We start from the raw sequence: 19,356 nt of genomic DNA on the forward strand, positions 1-19,356 counted from the left end.
GATCCATGGAAAGTGTCTAGTGCCGTGCCTGGGACACACTGGGTATTCAGGGAATGATGATTTCCTTCTCCTTCGTGGAAGAAGGTTGGAGAAAGAAGCACTGACCAGCAGTAAACAAAGGCCTATGGGCTTTTTAAAAAAGGCTGCTGTAAGGAGGGTGTGTTCCTAGTTGTCTAGATCCTGACAAGCCAAGATGTGAGTTTTGCCCAACTCTGGCAGGAACATACTGATTGAAGAACACGGCTCTGTGGGTATGTAGTCAGACAGCTGTCTCAACAGTAGAGAACATACCCGAGGGATGGCTGTAGCTTTCGGGTGATAAGCCGGCTGCCCTGTGAGCACAGTGCGAATTCGTACTGCTTCTGGGCAGCTTCCCAGGAAAGCTCGAGGGTCTGGCCTTGGCTCCCCTCTTCTGCAGGAGCTGTCCTGCCATTTAGGGACCTGAATTCAGCAATTGTGCTTAAATACTGGGTTTACCAGAAACTTAATAGTTTGAGCTGTAAAATACATACCTGCCTTGAAGTCTGGCGTCCTCATGTAACCAGAAACTTAACTGCCATTCTGTGAGTGAGCTTCTACAGTGGGGTGCATCCCTTTTAGAAACTCTAAATTCAATGCTCCTCACCCTGCCTCCTGTAAGTGCTATTTTGCTTGAGTAATGAGAGCTCTTTAGCCTGTGTGTTCATTTAAGCTAAAGCCCCTCAGAGCTGAGGTTTATGTATTGCCACCTCCGTGTGTGATGGAGAATTCAGGGAGTGCTCTGGCTTCCTGGAAGTCAGGAAGGGTCTGCACACAGTGAACAGCAATGTGTGATAGGAGAATCAAGCCCGGGAGCAAGCGGTATTGCCGGGACAGCCCTCCACATGGTTCCTAAAAGCCTCTTCTATCTCTAGGTATGTGTACATTCCAGCGGGCGGGTCCCAGCACGGCCTGCTAGGGACACTGTTTTCCACTGCAATGACGTTTGCGTTTGTGAGCTTCTGGCATGGTGGGAATGACTACCTCTGGTGCTGGGCAACACTCAACTGGCTGGGAGTCACCGTGGAGAATGGAGTCCAGAGGCTTGTGCAGGCGCCGCGTGTCCAGGACAGCTTGGTGAGCTGGGTCCTTGCTTGTGCAGTAGGGGACAGCCACGCTCGGTGGACTGGGTTTGGGAGGGAAGGCGGTCATCACGTTTACCCCATTGTGGGCCATTCCTGCTAGATTGGTTCAAAACTCGTGCCCAGAGGTAGGACAGCTGAAAACGAGGCTTCTGTAGCTATTTTTTTAAAATAAATGTTTTAACTATAAAAGTAATACATATTTATTATATGAGAATTAGAAAATTCAGACAAGTATAAGGAAAGAAAAAGGTCTCCTCAAGAGAAACCACTGTTAATCCTATTCTTCTAAATTTTTTCTCTCTACACACACACACACACACACACACACACACACACACACCATTTAAAACATGCTGTTATACTAGAGATACAGTTGTATCAGGACGCCTTTCTTTGTCATCAAATGCATTTCTAACAACGCTTTTTTTTTTTTTTTTTTTCCTTTTTTGCGGTACGCGGGCCTCTCACTGTTGTGGCCTCTCCCATTGCGGAGCACAGGCTCCAGACGCGCAGGCTCAGCGGCCATGGCTCACGGGCCTAGCCGCTCTGTGGCATGTGGGATCTTCCCAGACCGGGGCACAAACCCGTGTCCCCTGCATCAGCAGGCGGACTCGCAACCACTACGCCACCAGGGAAGCCCTCTAACAACCCTTTTTAATGGCTTCATAAAATTCCATTATGTGGATGTGTCATAACTTATTTAATTAGTCTCCTATTATTAACATGTTCTTCCAGTTTTTCTGCAGTTACCAGTTGCATTGAGATGACTATCATAACCAGGGTGCATTCTTCAGTGTAACATTGCTAAGTTAAAGGTTTTTCTCACTTTTAAGTTTTGCCATACATGCTTGCTTACCTGTTTCTTAACTGCCCTGTGGACAAAGTTTGCCAATTTACATTCCTACCCAACAGTGCCTGAGAATGCCCTTGCCAATACTGAGTAGTACTGGTATTTTCAATCATTGCTATTTTAATAAGTTCTAGTAGCATAAAAATCAGGTAAGGATTTAAGACACATTCGCACTCTATAGGCAAATGATTTGGAAAATTAAGCATTTTTCTTTACACACATATTTTAAGTGATTTTAAACTATGAGCAAGTGTTTTATCATGTAAGTGTGGCACAGTATGTATTAGAATCTTATAGGAAATCATCAATTCTGAATATGCAGCAATATTCCGATAACCCTGAAAGAAAGTATCTAAAAAGAAATATGCTAGCATCAGTGTTCATGGCAGGCAGTAAAACACAAGAAGTTTACTGGGAAATGATTAACGTGGGTAAATTCCCCCCGTATTTGCAACTAAAGCAAATGTATTTCAAAAAGCCAACATCACCAAAATATAATACATCTGAGTGTTTTTCTATAAAGATAGCCATAGTACAAGTGGACAGTTGTTTCAATAAAAACTGATACAAAGCACATAACAAAAATAACACTCCTGAAGGAAGTTAAATATGTTTATGTATGTTTACAGATAAGTATTTTATTCAGTACTAGTACCCAGCAATCAGCAGGAAAGAAATGCCAGTGAATTCCAGTAGAAAGTGGAATTTGAATGAAAGTCATGGCTTTGTAACACAAAGAAAAACCATAAAGGGTGGTATCATAAAGGTTACAAACTTCACCGTCAAATCTAAGTAGTCTTCCCCAAAGTGGGAAACCCAGTCATCAGGCATGAAAGCCAGAAAATTCTTTTCAGCCCCGGCTGAAGCCCTATGGCACATTTCCATGTTCCCTCATGAAGGGTCTGACATTAACCTTGAACTTAATCTTATGCAGAGCTCCGTAGACTTTGAGCCATGGCTTACATTACTAAGAAATCTAAGGACTCTAAAATATTAAAGGAGTAACCCACGCTGTGCAATGTAGTGTCTGGCTTGTTAATTTTGGTTAAAAATGAAGGAAGACAGTGAAAAGACATGCTCACAGGATGAAGCACTTGAATGTCTGCTCTGCCCCATCACAGCTCATTCCAGGACCTTCACGTGTTCACCTCATTTGAGCTTCCATCCACAATTCAAGCTCCCAGGTGTATAGTAATTTCTGAACATGCATTTCTTTGGTGAGATATATGTCTTGTATGTTGCAAATGTGGTGTTTAGTTTACATATTTATTGAGCAAGAACACATTTTAAACCTATTTTTATCACCTGTCTTGCATCCTGACAGCCTGGTGGTTGGCTATGGCTGTTTAGACTAGGAGCTCCTTGAGCACAAGGTCAGGACCCCATTATCACTTATATCCCCAGTGGTTAGCTGCATGTCTGAGTTAGCCTCAGTAAGTCAGTACACAATTAATGCTTCCAAATTGGGTTCTTTAGTTCTTCTTCCACTTGTCCACTTAAGGACTTTTTCTCCATTACTCTGCTTTTTATACAGTTCAGCACAGATTCTGTTTTCTTTCAGAAAAACATGGCTGGCATTCCAGATGTACACAGCCTTTTGAATAAGTTGTTTCCCCACTTGGGTTACATCCTTCCCTCTCTTTCATGAATCCATTTCCCATTCGTTTTTAAAATTGAGGTACAATATTATTGTACAATATTATATGTTACAGGTGTACAACATAGTGATTCACAGTTTTAAAGGTTATACTCCATTTATAGTTATTGTAAAATATTGGCTATAAATTTACCATTCTTTTGTCAAAATCCAAATAAGCACTTAATGCCTCCTTGGTACTTAATTTCATCTGATTTTAGTCTCCCCAGTTGATCTGATAGTATTTTTAAAATATGGGCTCTCTCCACATGCCTCTTATACACTCTCCCCATGCCTTTCATCCTTCATCTGTTTTGTTTTGTTGGGTTTTTTTTTATGATGGATTGAAAGATATCTGAATAACAAGGATTATCATTACTTCTTTTCCCATATCTTCTTCATCTTCAACCTCAAAGCTTTGTCTGGGACACAAAATACAGTAGGATTCTATTTCTTGGTGACAGTTGAACGCTCACTGAAAGACCAGTCAGAGCTGAGTGTTGTAAATAGGAAGCCCTCTGACGTTCTAGCCAGGGCTTTCCCGTCGAGCTTTATGCAGTAATGGAAGTGTCCATTGTGTTGTCCAATACAAGTAGTCACGAGCCACCCTGAGTACTTGAAATGCGCCTAGCATCACTGAGAAACTAGTTTTTTAATTTATTTAACTTTAATTAATTTGAATCTAAGTAGCCCCCTTGTGGCTAGTGGCTTCCATTTTGAATAATACAGTTCTGGAACATACCCCTTTTCTAGAAAAAAGAAAAGTAAAAGTATATGGTGTTTGACTCTGCTATAATATAGAATGATTTTTATTACTGATGTGGTGCCTTGTATATTCAGCTGGCTACTGAACCTCTCCACTTGAATATCTCACAGATATCTCAGACTTAACATGCTTAATACTGACCTCGTGGACCCCCGTCCCCCAATAATTCCAATTAGCTCCTTTGCCTCTAGCATTCTGTCTTTCTACAGAAGCCACCGTCATCTTTCTAGTCACTCAAGGCCAAAACCATCAAGTTATCCTTTGTACCTCCCTCTCTCCCAGTTCTACCTGTATGTACTGTACGTTCTACCTCCAAGGTAGATCTTAATTTTTAAAAATTGTTTCCATTTCCACTGAATCATCCTAACCCCACTGTTATCATTTCTTGCCCAGTCTACCAAGTAGCTTTGAACTGGTCTCCCTGCTTCCACTTCTGCCTTCTTCAGTTCATTATTCTCATAGTAGTAAATGATGCTTCTCAATAAAAACCTAACGAACCATGCTGTTGTCCTTAAAATCCTTAGTGGCATACCGTTTTCTCTGGGCTCAGTCCACAATATTGAAGATGACCTATAAGGCCTTGGCTGATCTCGATCTTGCTACCTCTCTCCATCCTCCCTGCCTCTCTCCCCTCGCACTCTGTCCTTCCTTCTGTTCGTTTACATACCTGGGCCCTCCAGCCCCACCTCCCCCGCACAGGCTCTTCTATCTCTACAGTGCTCTTGCTCCTTTCCCTCCTATTTCATCCTTCAGATTTCACCTTCAATGACAGCTTGTTTGGGTACCCTTTACTGACCCTCCTAAGTCAATCAGGTCCCAATTAGTAACTCATTTGGGGGCACCTTGTACGTGGTCTCTTCTGCTGTACCTATCACAGTTACAATGAAATATTTTTATACAATAATTTATTTAATCCTTATCTCCCTCACCAGACTGTAAGCCTCATGAAATCAGAGATCTGTACCCTTGACATATATGATGCCTGGCGCAGAGGAAGCATGCAGTACATACTTGCTGAATGAATGAGTGAATATATTTTCTGACTTCACTGAGGGGCATCTAAGAGGTGATAAGCTTATACAGCAGCATGAAGAATATAGATTGCATACTGGAAGAACTCACTAAGGCTGAGGCTTATTGAACATTATTATAGGCAGATTGTTTTGTAGCAGGGTAGACACTAATTGGTCTAATGACGGCAAAATGCTAATTGGTCTAGTGATGCACAGAATATATATATAGAAGAAAGAAAAGGGTAGGGAGGAGTTAGCCTTCCTGGTACCCTGCTGCTTTATGAGAGGGGGGAATATTGGCTGTGACTCACTGAGGCCCAGAGCTGTGGGAAGCTGACAAAAGGCATTTTCACAAGGCGCCAAGCAGGGTGGAATGAAGAGGAGTTACTGCTAAAGCAGCATGCTGCTTCTCTGTACAAGTACTCTCCCGGGGAGCTAGAATTTGTGTTCAGCACAGAAATCTTTTAATAAGTGGAAACATTTTGAAGCATCAGTAGAGAGACACTACTTCTTGCCAATTCTCGATTTGATCGCTCCTTTTTTTTTTTTAAACATCTTTATTGGAGTATAATTGCTTTACAATGGTGTGTTAGTTTCTGCTTTATAACAAAGTGAATCAGTTATACATATACATAAGTTCCCATATCTCTTCCCTCTTGCATCTCCCTCCCTCCCACCCTCCCTATCACACCTCTCTAGGTGGTCACAAAGCACCGAGGTGATCTCCCTGTGCTATCTGGCTGCTTACGTTTGGTAGTGTATATATGTCCCTGCCACTCTCTCACTATGTCCCAGCTTACCCTTCCCCCTCCCTGTATCCTCAAGTCCATTCTCTAGTAGGTCTGCGTCTTTATTCCCGTCTTGCCCCTAGGTTCTTCATGACCGTTTTTTTTTTTTATATATATTCCATATATATGTGTTAGTGTACGGTATTTGTTTTTCTCTTTCTGACTTACTTCACTCTGTATGACAGACTCTAGGTGCATTCACCTCACTACATATAACTCAATTTCGTTACTTTTTATGGCTGAGTAATATTCCACTGTATATGTGTACCACATCTTCTTTATCCATTCATCTGTTGATGGACACTTAGGTTGCTTCCATGTCCTGGCTGTTGTAAACAGAGCTGCAATGAACACTGTGGCACACGACTCTTTTTGAATTATGGTTTTCTCAGGGTATATGCCCAGTAGTGGGATTGCAGGGTCGTACGGTAGTTCTATTTGTAGTTTTTTAAGGAACCTCCATACCGTTCTCCATAGTGGCTGTATCAATTTACATTCCCAGCAACAGTGCAAGCAGGTTCCCTTATCTCCACACCCTCTCCAGCATTTACTGTTTCTAGATTTTTTGATGATGGCCATTCTGACCGGTGTGAGATGATATCTCATTGCAGTTTTGATTTGCATTTCTCTAATGATTAATGATGTTGAGCATTCTTTCATCTGTTTGTTGGCAATCTGTATATCTTCTTTGGAGAACTGTCTGTTTAGGTCTTCTGCCCATTTTGGGATTGGGTTGTTTGTTTTTTGATATTGAGCTGCATGAGCTGCTTATAAATTTTGGAGATTAATCCTTTGTCAGTTGCTTCATTTGCAAATATTTTCTCCCAATCTGAGGGTTGTCTTTTCTTCTTGTTTATGGTTTCCTTTGCTGTGCAAAAGCTTTGAAGTTTCATTAGGTCCCATTTGTTTATTTTTGTTTTTATTTCCATTTCTCTAGGAGGTGGGTCAAAAAGGATCTTGCTGTGATTTATATCATAGAGTGTTCTGTCTACATTTTCCTCTAAGAGTTTAATAGTGTCTGGCCTTAAAGTTAGGTCTTTAATCCATTTTGAGTTTATTTTTCTGTATGGTGTTAGGGAGTGTCCTACTTTCATTCTTTTACATGTAGCTGTCCAGTTTTCCCAGCACCACTTACTGAAGAGGCTATCTTTTCTCCACTGTATATTCTTGCCTCCTTTATCAAAGATACGGTGACCAGGGCTTCCCTGGTGGCACAGTGGTTGAGATTCCACCTGCCGATGCAGGGGACGTGGGTTCATTCCCCAGTCCAGGAAGATCCCACATGCCATGGAGCGGCTGGGCTGCTGAGCCTGTGCATGTGGAGCCTGTATTCCGCAACAGGAGAGGCCACAACAGTGAGAGGCCCGCGTACCGCCAAAAAAAAAAAAAAGATAAGGTGACCATATGTGCATGGGTTTATCTCTGGGATTTCTATCCTGTTCCATTGATCTGTATTTCTGTTTTTGTGCCAGTACCATACTGTCTTGATTACTGTAGCTTAGTAGTATAGTCTGAAGTCAGGGAGCCTGATTCCTCCAGCTCTGTTTTTCTTTCTCAAGATTGCTTTGGCTCTTCAGTGTCTTCTGTGTTTCCATACAAATTGTGAAATTTTTTGTTCTACTTCTGTGAAAAATGCCAGTGGTAGTTTGATAGGGATTGCATTGAATCTGTAGATTGCCTTGGGTAGTAGAGTCATTTTCACAATATTGATCCTTCCATCTATTTGTATCATCTTTAATTTCTTTCATAATGGTATATCTCTCCATCTATTTGTATCATCTTTAATTTCTTTCATCAGTGTCTTATAATTTTCTGCATACAGGTCTTTTGTCTCCTTAGGTAGGTTTATTCCTAGATATTTTATTCTTTTTGTTGCAGTGGTAAATGGGAGTGTTTTCTTAATTTCACTTTCATATTTTTCATCATTAGTGTATAGGAATGCCAGAGATTTCTGTGCATTAATTTTGTATCCTGCTACTTTACCAAATTCATTGATTAGCTCTAGTAGTTTTCTTGTAGCATCTTTAGGATTCTCTATGTATAGTATCATGTCATCTGTAAGCAGGGACAGCTTTACTTCTTTTCCGATTTGGATTCCTTTTATTTATTTTTTTTCTTCTCTGATTGCTGTGGCTAAAATTTCCAAAACTATGTTGAATAATAGTGGTGAGAGTGGGCAACCTTGTCTTCTTCCTGATCTTAGTGGAAATGGTTTCAGTTTTTCACCATTGAGGACGATGTTGGCTGTGGGTTTGTCATACATGGCCTTTATTTTGTTGAGGAAATTTCCCTCTATGCCTACTTTCTGCAGGGTTTTTATCATAAATGGTGTTGAATTTTGTCAAAAGCTTTCTCTGCATCTATTGAGAGGCTGATATGGTTTTTCTCCTTCAGTTTTTTAATATGGTGTATCACGTTGATTGATTTCCATATATTGAAGAATCCCTGCATTCCTGGGATAAACCCCACTTGATCATGATGTATGATCCTTTTAACGTGCTGTTGGATTCTGTTTGCTAGTATTTTGTTGAGGATTTTTGCGTCTATATTCATCAGTGATATTGGCCTGTAGTTTTCTTTCTTTGTGACATCTTTGTCTGGTTTTGGTATCAGGGTGAGACCCTCGTAGAATGAGTTCGGGAGTGTTCCTCCCTCTGCTATATTTTGGAAGAGTTTGAGAAGGATAGGTGTTAGCTCTTCTCTAAATGTTTGTTAGAATTCGCCTGTGAAGCCATCTGGTCCTGGGCTTTTGTTTGTTGGAAGATTTTTAATCAGTTTCAATTTCAGTGCTTGTGAATGGTCTGTTCATATTTTCTATTTCTTCCTGGTTCATTCTCGGAAGGTTGTGCATTTCTAAGAATTTGTCCATTTCTTCCAGGTTGTCCATTTTATTGGCATAGAGTTGCTTGTTGTAATCTCTCATGATCCTTTGTATTTCTGCAGTGTCAGTTGTTACTTTTCCTTTTTCATTTCTATTTCTATTGATTTGAGTCTTCTCCCTTTTTTTCTTTTTGCGTCTGGCTAATAGTTTATCAATTTTGTTTATCTTCTCAAAGAACCAGCTTTTAGTTTTATTGATCTTTGCTGTCGTTTCCTTCATTTCTTTTCCATTTATTTCTGATCTGATCTTTATGATTTCTTTCCTTCTGCTAACTTTGGGGTTTTTTTGTTCTTCCTCTAATTGCTTTAGGTGTAAGGTTAGGTTGTTTATTTGAGATGTTTCTTATTTCTTAAGGTAGGATTGTATTGCTATAAACTTCCCTCTTAGAACTGATTTTGCTGCATCCCATAGGCTTTGGGTTGTCGTGTTTTCATTGTCATTTGTTTCTAGGTATTTTTTGATTTCCTCTTTGATTTCTTCATTGATCTCTTGGTTATTAAGTAGTGTGTTGTTTAGCCTCCATACGTTTGTATTTTTTACAGATTTTTTCCTGTTATTGATATCTAGTCTCATAGCATTGTGGTTGGACAAGGTACTTGATATGATTTCAATTTTCTTAAATTTACCAAGGCTTGATTTGTGACCCAAGATATCATCTGTCCTGGAGAATGTTCCATGAGCACTTGAGAAGAATGTGTATTCTGTTGTTTTTGGATGGAATGTCCTGTATATATCAATTAAGTCCATCTTGTTTAATGTATCATTTAAAGCTTTTGATCTCTCCTTTGAAGTAAGACACCTTCAGGCTGCTTGTTAGTTATTCCTACACAAAGGAGAATCTATATCTCAAGATGCTCACCCAGGCTACCCCTGATTTCCATTTCATTGAGTAATTTAAATACATCCTCCTCCCCCAGCCCTTGTCCCTTCTTCTTTGCCCCAAGAGTGTCCTGAGCTGATTTATGTCCTATCTGAAGCAGTAAAATTTCTATGTATAGACTTAATTGAGAAAACATACCTCCAGTGAAAATCATGGACGGTCAGTCTAATGGTTCTTGGAGGGACCTGATGCTCTGCTGTGTCAGAAAGAACCCATAGCTCTGTGGTGATGTCCATTCAGTTTATCAGTTATATTGATCAGTTTGATTTTGAAGAGGAGTTTGAGAGATCAATCAACTTGAAAGGATAATTGATTGTAAAGCTATTGGCATGATCCACCCAATGGTTTCCTAGTTCTGTGGAACCCTAACTCACCAGTTGGCAAGATGTACATGGCAGTTGGCCTGATCAGAAAACCTTTTCACTGGAGGTCAGTGATCATAGCCCAGCTAACTCACTGAAGGAATACAAAGCAAACTGGTCTGAGAAGAGTTATTCTGTTGGACAATGGCTCACGATCTTCTATTCCTCCACCACTTGCATTCATTTCGACAAACAGAGATCAAGTGCTTCCTGTCAGTGACCCTTTTCTTCAGACCAGAACCCTTCTTAGACTGAGCCCATTTAGGCAGAGTCAACCTGGTCCTTTGTTTCTGAGTTTGCTCATCTAGGAAAAAAAAATTTCAGCGCCCTATGTGGGAGACACATTGCAGTTAGGGAACTCTGAGTGAAAGACTTGATCCCTCCCTCCTCATCCCTTTTTTTGCATATTCTTTTGGTGCTTCAGTGAATACAGTGTACTAGTCTATCAGTGTTTAATGGTACAGTCTATTATTAGTTGATTTTCTCCATGAATAAGGTATCTCACCTGGCCTCCTATCAGGATGATCATCTTTGCAGTGGCTCCTTTGGAGTAGAGAGGCAATAAAACCACGGAATGAGAGCTTTTCTCCATGAGGAGCTAAGTGATTTATATTTAAAAAATGGACTTGTCTTCATAAATATCATAAAATACTAATTGGCCTATTCTTCCCAGGCATTGCTCAGAAGAAAGGTCTGGGCTGGAGACAGATGTTTGGGAGCATGTAGATGATATTTTGGAGCTGTGGAATTGTCTGAGACTTTCTAAAGAGAGGGAGTACAGAAAGAGAGGAAAAGGAGACTGCCCAGGAATGAACTGAGGACACCAACATTTAGAAGTTAGATAGAGAAGGAGGGACCAAGAGGTGAGAGGGAAATCTAGAGGATAATTTCACAGAGACCAAGAAAAAGAAGGTACTTCATGGAGGGAGTGGTCAATGGTGTTGATGCTACTGGGGAGTCAAGTAAGGTTGAGGTTATGGCTCCATGTCAGAGAGCTAACAGTGGAAGAGAAGAGCAGTGAGTCATCATCCCCATCCCCACGAATTTATGATTTGGTTGGAGAGGCAAGATGTGTGCACACCAGTTGAGGACCAGTATAAGGCATTATGTGCAGAGAGACCCAAATGAGTCATAGAGGCAGCTGATGTTCTTATGGGGTGGTGGTCAGAGTGAGCTAAGCTTTTAGGAATGGTTTATTTAAAGATCTGGGGCTTGAGTAGGATTCTAAGGAGTTAAGATCTTGGATTTGGATAGGTAAGTAGAGAGAAGACAGGCTCAAGGCTAGGGGAATAGCACACACAGCCTGGAGTCAGGCGTGGGCATGCCATGCTCAGGTGAGGAGGCTGCTTTGACAGTCAAGGGGCTGTCACTGGGGAGAATGGAGGAAAAGAGGTTAGAGAGGCCAAATAGTCCCCCCATAAAGAGATTTGAATGCCAGACTTAGAAATATAGAAATGCAACACTTAACCAAACAGGAGAGCATCAAATTAACATATTAATCCCACACGTTAAATTAGCCTTTGTAGTAGCTTGCTAGCCCTCACCTGGGCCCCTGGGTCTCAAAAAAGCAATGCCCGTTGTTATGAACAATGTGTTCCTTGGTGGATGACGACCTCTTGGCGCCCCCCTCATTGTCTCCCACTCCAAAGGATCATTAACAATGCAGGAAACATGATGCAATTCACTGGTTATACATTTTCTTCTCTGTGGGAATCTGAACCCGTGCCTTAACCCCTCTTGGTCTGAGTGGTAGCTGCAAATAATTCCACCTTTTAGTTCAAATATGTTTAGAAAGGCAAAAGCATTTTCAAAGGTTCTTTTTTAACTTTCCATTACTGAGTCTGCTATCTGACAGAGAAGGCTTGAAATGGAGGCAATTTTCAGATATTCAGCCCACCTGGTCTGGTCAGCTCTGGGGCTTCTGCTGCCTTTCCCGTCCCTCTCAGTTTAGGCTTGAGCAATGCAGGGGCAGCTGTCTCATCACTGCTGCCGCCAGGGCACTCTTGTCCATTCTCCCCTCCAAGTGCGCAGCACAAACCCTCACCCTGGGGAACTGTAGCCTCGGGAAAGAATACTGAGCCAAAGTTGAGATTCCACGGCTTGAATGTAAATGGTTGAAATGGGCTTTTCTAGGTGGCTTGTGGTATGAGATTCTTTATGTGAGAGACCCTGATTTCTGCTTCGACAGCATAGTCTAGTGCCTAGCAGTTTTCTATAGATGAGCTTAGGAAGAAGCATAATCTTATTATGTACATGCTGAAGCTTTGGATGTGTGTTTCCAAATCTGGGTCTCTTTTTCCTCCCAGAAAATCCAAATTACCCACTGGAGGTAGCAGACCTTGAGTTTCCAGTGTTCCTATTATCAATGGAAAGGTAAAATAGTCACTTCATTCCAAAATAATATGCACATACTTAGTGCAATATATTTTTACAGTATGTATTTATTTACAGTGTATGATATGTGTTGTGTATATATGCTGTGACTGTGTGTAGCATATATATACTGCATTTATATATGTGTATATGTATGTATATGTGTATATATCTATTCATTTTATTTGGAATTATATTTTATTTATTTTTTAATAGAGCAGGTTCTAATTAGTTATCCATTTTATACATATAAGTGTACATATATCAATCCCAATCTCCCAATTCATCACACCACCACCCCGCCACGTTCCTCTCTTGGTGTCCATACGTTCATTCTCTACATCTGTGTCTCTATTTCTGCCCTACAAACCAGTTCGTCTGTGCCATTTTTCTAGGTTCCACATGTATACATTAATATAAAATATTTGTTTTTCTCTTTCTGACTTACTTCACTCTGTATGACACTCTCTAGATCCATCCACGTCTACAGATGACCCAATTTCGCTCCTTTTTATGGCTGAGTAATATTCCACTGTATATATGTACCACATCTTCTTTATCCATTTGCCTGTCGATGGACATTTAGGTTGCTTCCATGACCTGGCTATTGTAAATAGTGCTGCAATGAACATTGGGGTGCATATGTCTTTTTGAATTATGGTTTTCTCTGGGTATATGCCCAGTAGTGGGATTGCTGGGTCATAGGTAATTCTATTTGTAGTTTTCTAAGGAACCTCCCTACTGTTCTTCATAGTGGCTGTATCAATTTACATTCCCAGCAACAGTGCAAGAGGGTTCCCTTTTCTCCACACCTTCTCCAGCATTTGTTGATTGCAGATTTTCTGATGATGCCCATTCTAACCACTGTGAGGTGATACCTCATTGTAGTTTTGATTTGCATTTCATTAATAGTTAGTGATGTTGAGCAGCTTTTCATGTACTTCTTGGCCATCTGTATGTCTTCTTTGGAGAAATGTCATTTAAGTCCTCCCTCCATTTTTGGATTGGGTTATTTGTTTTTTTAATATTGAGCTGCATGAGCTGTTTGTATATTTTGGAGATTAATCCTTTGTCCCTTGATTCATTTGCAGATATTTTCTCCCATTCTGAGGGTTGTCTTTTCGTCTTGTTTGTAGTTTCCTTTGCTGTGCAAAAGCTTTTAAGTTTCATTAGGTCCCATTTGTTTATTTTTGTTTTTATTTCCATTTCTCTAGGAGGTAGATCAAAAAAGAGCTTGCTGTGATTTATGTCAAAGAGTGATCTTCCTATGTTTTACTCTAAGAGTTTTATAGTGTCTGGTCTTACATTTAGGTCTTTAATCCATTTTGAGTTTATTTTTGTGTATGGTGTTAGGGAGTGTTCTAATTTAATTCTTTTTTGTTTTGGTTTGTTTGTTTGTTTTTGCAGTACGCGGGTCTCTCACTGTTATGGCCTCTCCCGTTGCGGAGCACAGGTTCTGGACGTGCAGGCTCAGTGGCCATGGCTCATGGGCCCAGCCACGCCGTGGCATGTGAGATCCTCCCAGACCGGGGCATGAACCCGCGTCCCCTGCATCGGCAGGCGGACTCTCAACCACTGCACCACCGGGAAGCCCTAATTTCATTCTTTTACACGTAGCTGTCTGGTTTTCCCAGCACCACTTATTGAAGAGACTATCTTTTCTCCATTGTACATCCTTGCCTCCTTTGTCATAGATTAGTTGACCATAGGTGTGTGGGTTTATCTCTGGGCTTTCTATCCTGTTCTGTTGATCTATGTTTCTGTTTTTGTGCCAGTACCATATTGTTTTGATTACTGTAGCTTTGTAGTATCGTCTGAAGTCAGGAGTCTGTTTCCTCCAGCTCCGTTTTTTCGCCTCAAGACTGCTTTGGCTATTTGGGGTCTTTTGTGTCTCCATACAGATTTTAAGATTTTTTGTTCTAGTTCTGTAAAAAATGCCATTGGTAATTTGATAGGGATTACATTGAATCTGTAGATTGCTTTGGGTAGTATAGTCATTTTCACAATATTGATTCTTCCAATCCAAGAACACAGTATATCTCTCCATCTGTTGGTCTCATCCTTAATTTCTTTCATCAGTGTCTTAGAGTTTTCTGCATACAGGTCTTTTGTCTCCCTAGATAGGTTTATTCCTAGGTATTTTATTCTTTTTGTTGCAGTGGTAAATGGGAGTGTTTCCTTAATTTCTCTTTCAGATTTTTCATCACTACTGTATAGGAATGCAAGAAATTTCCATGCATTAATTTTGTATCCTGCTACTTTACCAAATTCATTGATTAACTCTAGAAGTTCTCTGGTGGCATCTTTAGGATTCTCTATGTATAATATCATTTCATCTGCAGACAGTGACAGTTTTGCTTCTTTTCCAATTTGTATTCCTTTTATTTCTTTTTCTTCTCTGATTGCTGTGGCTAGGACTTCCAAAACTATGTTGAATCTTACTGACCAGAGTGGGCATCCTTGTCTTGTTCCTGATCTTAGAGGAAATGCTTTAAGTTTTTCACCACTGAGAATGATGTGTGCTGTGGGTTTGTCATATATGGCCTTAATTATGTTGAGATAGGTTCCCTCTATGCCCACTTTCTGGAGAATTTTTTTATCATAAATTGGTGATGAATTTTGTCAAAAGCTTTTTCTGCATCTATTGAGATTATCATATGGTTTCTATTCTTCAGTTTGTTAATATGGTGTATCACATTGATTGATTTGCATATGTTGAAGAATCCTTGCATCCCTGGGATACATCCCACTAGATCATGGTGTATGATCCTTTTAATGTGTTGTTGGATTCTATTTGCTAGTATTATGTTGAGGATTTTTACATCTATATTCATCAGTGACATTGGTCTGTAATTTTCTTTTTTTGTAGTATCTTTGTCTGGTTTTGGTATCAGGGTAATGGTGGCCTCATAGAATGAGTTTGGGAGTGTTCCCTCCTCTGCAGTTTTTTGGAAGAGTTTGAGAAGGGTGGGTGTTAGCTCTTCTCTAAATGTTTGGTAGAATTCACCCGTGAAGCCGTCTGGTCCTAGACTTTTGTTTGTTGGAAGATTTTTAATCAGTTTCAATTTCATTACTTGTGATTGGTCTGTTCATATTTTCTATTTCTTCCTGGTTCAGTCTTGGAAGGTTATACCTTTCTAAGAATTTGTCTATTTCCTCCAGATTGTCTATTTTATTGGCATAGAGTTGCTTGTAGTAGTCTCTTAGGATGCTTTGTTTTTCTGTGGTGTCTGATGTAACTTCTCCTTTTTCATTTCTAATTTTATTGATTTGAGTCCTCTCCCTCTTTTTCTTGATGCGTCTGGCTAATGGTTTATCAACTTTATCTTCTCAAAGAAGCAGCTTTTAGTTTTATTGCTCTTTGCTATTGTTTTCTTTGTTTCTATTTCATTTATTTCTGCTCAGTCTTTATGATTTCTTTTCTTCTGCTAACATTGGGTTTTGTTTGTTCTTCTTTCTCTAGTTCCTTTAGGCGTAAGGTTAGATTGTTTGTTTGAGATTTTTCTTGTTTCTTGAGGTAGGCTTGTATTGCTATAAACTTCCCTCTTAGAACTGCTTTTTCTGCATTCCATAGGTTTTGGATTGTCGTGTTTTCATTGTCATTTGTCTCTAGATATTTTTTTATTTCCTCTTTGATTTCTTCAGTGATCTCTTGGTTGTTTACTAACGTATTGTTCAGCCTCCATTTGTTTGTGGTTTTTACGTTTTTTTTTCCAGTAATTGATTTCTAATCTCATATCGTTGTGGTCAGAAAAGATGCTTGATATGATTTCAATTTTCTTAAATTTACTGAGTCTTGATCTGTGACCCAAGGTATGATCTATCCTGGAGAATGTTCCATGCACACTTGAGAAGAAAGTGTAATCTGGTGTTTTTCAATGGAATGTCCTATAAATATCAATTAAATCTATCTGGTCTATTGTGTCATTTAAAGCCTGTGTTTCCTTATTAATTTTTTGTCAGGATTATCTGTCCATTGGTGTAAGTGAGGTGTTAAAGTCCCCCACTATTATTGTGTTACTGTTGATTTCCTCCTTTATAGCTGTCAGAAGTTACCTTATGTATTGAGGTGCTCCTATGTTGGGTGCATATATATTTATAATTGTTATTTCTTCTTCTTGTATTGCTTCCTTGATCATTATGTAGTGTCCTTCCTTGTCTCTTGTAACATTCTTTATTTTAAAGTCTATTTTATCTGATATGAGTATTGCTACTCCAGCTTTCTTTTGATTTCCATTTGCATGGAATATCATTTTCCATCCCCTCACTTTCAGTCTGTATGTGTCCCTAGATCTGAAGTAGTTCTCTTGTAGATAGCATATATATGTGTCTTGGTTTTGTAGCCATTCAGCGAGCCTGTGTTGGTTGGAGCATTTAATCCATTCACGTTTAAAGTAATTATCGATATGTATGTTCCTATGACCATTTTCTTAATTATTATGGGATTTTTTTTGTAGGTCCTTTTCTTCTTTTGTGTTTCCCGCTTAGAGAAGTTCCTTTAGCATTTGTTGTAAAGCTGGTTTGGTGGTGCTGAGTTCTCTTAGCTTTTGCTTGTCTGTAAAGCTTTTGATTTCTCCATTGAATCTGAATGAGATCCTTGCCGCATAGTGTAATCTTGGTTGTAGATTCTTCCCTTTCATCATTTTAAATATATCATGCCACTCCCTTCTGGCTTGTAGAGTTTCTGCTGAGAAATCAATTATTAACCTTATGGGCGTTCCCTTGTATGTTATTTGTCATTTTCCCTTGTTGCTTTCAGTAATTTTTCTTTGTTTTTAATTTTTGTCAATTTGGTTACTATTTGTCTCAGCGTGTTTCTTCTTGGGTGTATCCTGCCTGGGACTTTCTGTGCTTCCTGGACTTGGGTGGCTGTTTCCTTTCCCATGTTAGGGAAGTTTTCGACTATAATCTCTTCAAATATTTTCCCTGGTCCTTTCTCTCTCTCTTCTCCTTCTGGGACCCCTATAATGCGAATGTTGTTGTTTTTATGTTGTCCCAGACGTCTGTTAGGCTGTCTTCATTTTGTTTCATTCTTTTTTCTTTATTCTGTTCTGCAGCAGTAAATTCCACCATTCTGTCTTCCAGGTCACATATCCGTTCTTCTGCCTCAGTTATTCTGCTATTGATTCCTTCTAGTGTATTTTTCATTTCAGTTATTGTAATGTTCATCTCTGTTTGTTTGTTCTTTAATTCTTCTAGGTCTTTGTTAAACATTTCTTGCATCTTCTCGATCTTTGCCTTCATTCTTTTTCCGAGGTCCTGGATCATCTTCACTATCATTATTCGGAATTCTTTTTCTGGAAGATTTCCTATCTCCACTTCATTTAGTTGTTTTTCTGGAGTTTTATCTTGCTCCTTTATCTGGTACATATCCCTCTGCCTTTTCATCTTGTCTGTCTTTCTGTGAAAGTGGTTTTTGTTCCATAGGCTGCAGGATTGTAGTTCTTCTTGCTTCTGCTGTCTGCCCTCTGGTGGATGAGGCTATCTAAGAGGCTTGTGTAAGTTTCCTGACGGGAGGGACTGGTGGTGGGTAGAGATGGCTGTTGCTCTGGTGGGCAGAGCTCAGTAAATCTTTGTCTATCTATTCATTTTTAAATCTCTGAGATGTCAGAAATGCGCAGGACTTCCAAAATATCTCACATTCCTTTCAATGCCTAGAAATAAATGTTGCTTTAAAAAGCATATCAAGCAGCTGCTGGCCTTTTTTGAGATGAGCTGGGTTGGAATCAATGTACTCTTGATCACCAACATGTATTGAAACACACAATTTAAGGTGGCTCTTGCTTTCTCCTCTGGTGTCAACCCTGTAATCCACTCAGTAGGCCAGATTGAGTGTTGGAACGGCCACTTTTTAACCCCTGAAGGGTGACAGGAAAGAGTATAATATAAACGGTGCAGGACATCTGTCAAGCCAACTATGCAGCTTTTGAAAGTGATGATGTTGAAATAATTTCTCTGTGAGAAGATGAAAATGAAGAATATGAAATAGTAGGTATAATAAAAATGCATTTTTATTTAGAAATTGAAACATAGAAAAGCGTATGGAAGGTTATACACTAAAACGTCAATGGTCACATTATTTATGGTGCATGTTTTCTTGTTTTGACTCATTTATATTTTCAGCCTTTTCTACAGTGAATAAGTATTGGTATCTAATCAAAGATTATTGAGAGAAAAGGGAAGAGGGTGGACTTACCTGCTGGTTTTGCTTAGTTGACCCTGGATGCTTAGTTTATGTTAGAAATTGAAGGTTAAAGTTGTCATTCTCAGGAGCAGATGGATGTGCGACTATTGTAACTGCCATCCTGTGCTGTAGAAGGAACTGCACCAGACACTGCACAAAGATCTTTCATGTTCATTATATTATTTACCCATCACAACAACCCTTCAGGGCAAGTGTTACTACCTCCAGTTTTACAGATGAGGAACCTAAAGATGAGGAATTTATAAGTAATCTTTCTAAAAACAGATGGTTAGTTTGATAGAAAGAAGTCAAATCCAGTTTCTCATGATCTATTCAAGCCCCCTTGATTTCAGACTAGGAGTCTTCCATGATAAACCCAAGCCACTTAGATTACTCATCCACGTCCCATCTCCTTGCTGCTTGTGCAGATTTGGCATTCGATGAGTCGACAAAACAGCCCTCAGTTCTTAGACAACTTGTGTTTTAAGTGTGGCTCCACACAACTTGTCTGTGGAAGAAC

General features: G+C 39.7%; 1 protein-coding gene across 15 annotated transcripts in view; it reads left to right on the forward strand.

The window, feature by feature from the left end:
- HHAT (hedgehog acyltransferase) overlaps positions 1-19,356 on the forward strand; it is a 360,564-nt gene that overhangs the window by 266,285 nt on the left and 74,923 nt on the right. For 14 of the 15 annotated variants that reach the window (XM_060294452.1, XM_060294417.1, XM_060294450.1 and 11 more), the window contains one exon: positions 894-1,095. The exons of the other annotated variant lie outside the window; for it this stretch is intronic. In XM_060294452.1, the coding sequence (XP_060150435.1) occupies positions 894-1,095 (202 nt within the window). The remainder of the gene's footprint in view (positions 1-893; positions 1,096-19,356) is intronic. 15 annotated transcript variants of the gene reach the window in all.

Source organism: Globicephala melas, chromosome 1 (genome assembly GCF_963455315.2).
Source record: "Globicephala melas chromosome 1, mGloMel1.2, whole genome shotgun sequence".
Classification (NCBI taxonomy): domain Eukaryota; kingdom Metazoa; phylum Chordata; class Mammalia; order Artiodactyla; family Delphinidae; genus Globicephala; species Globicephala melas.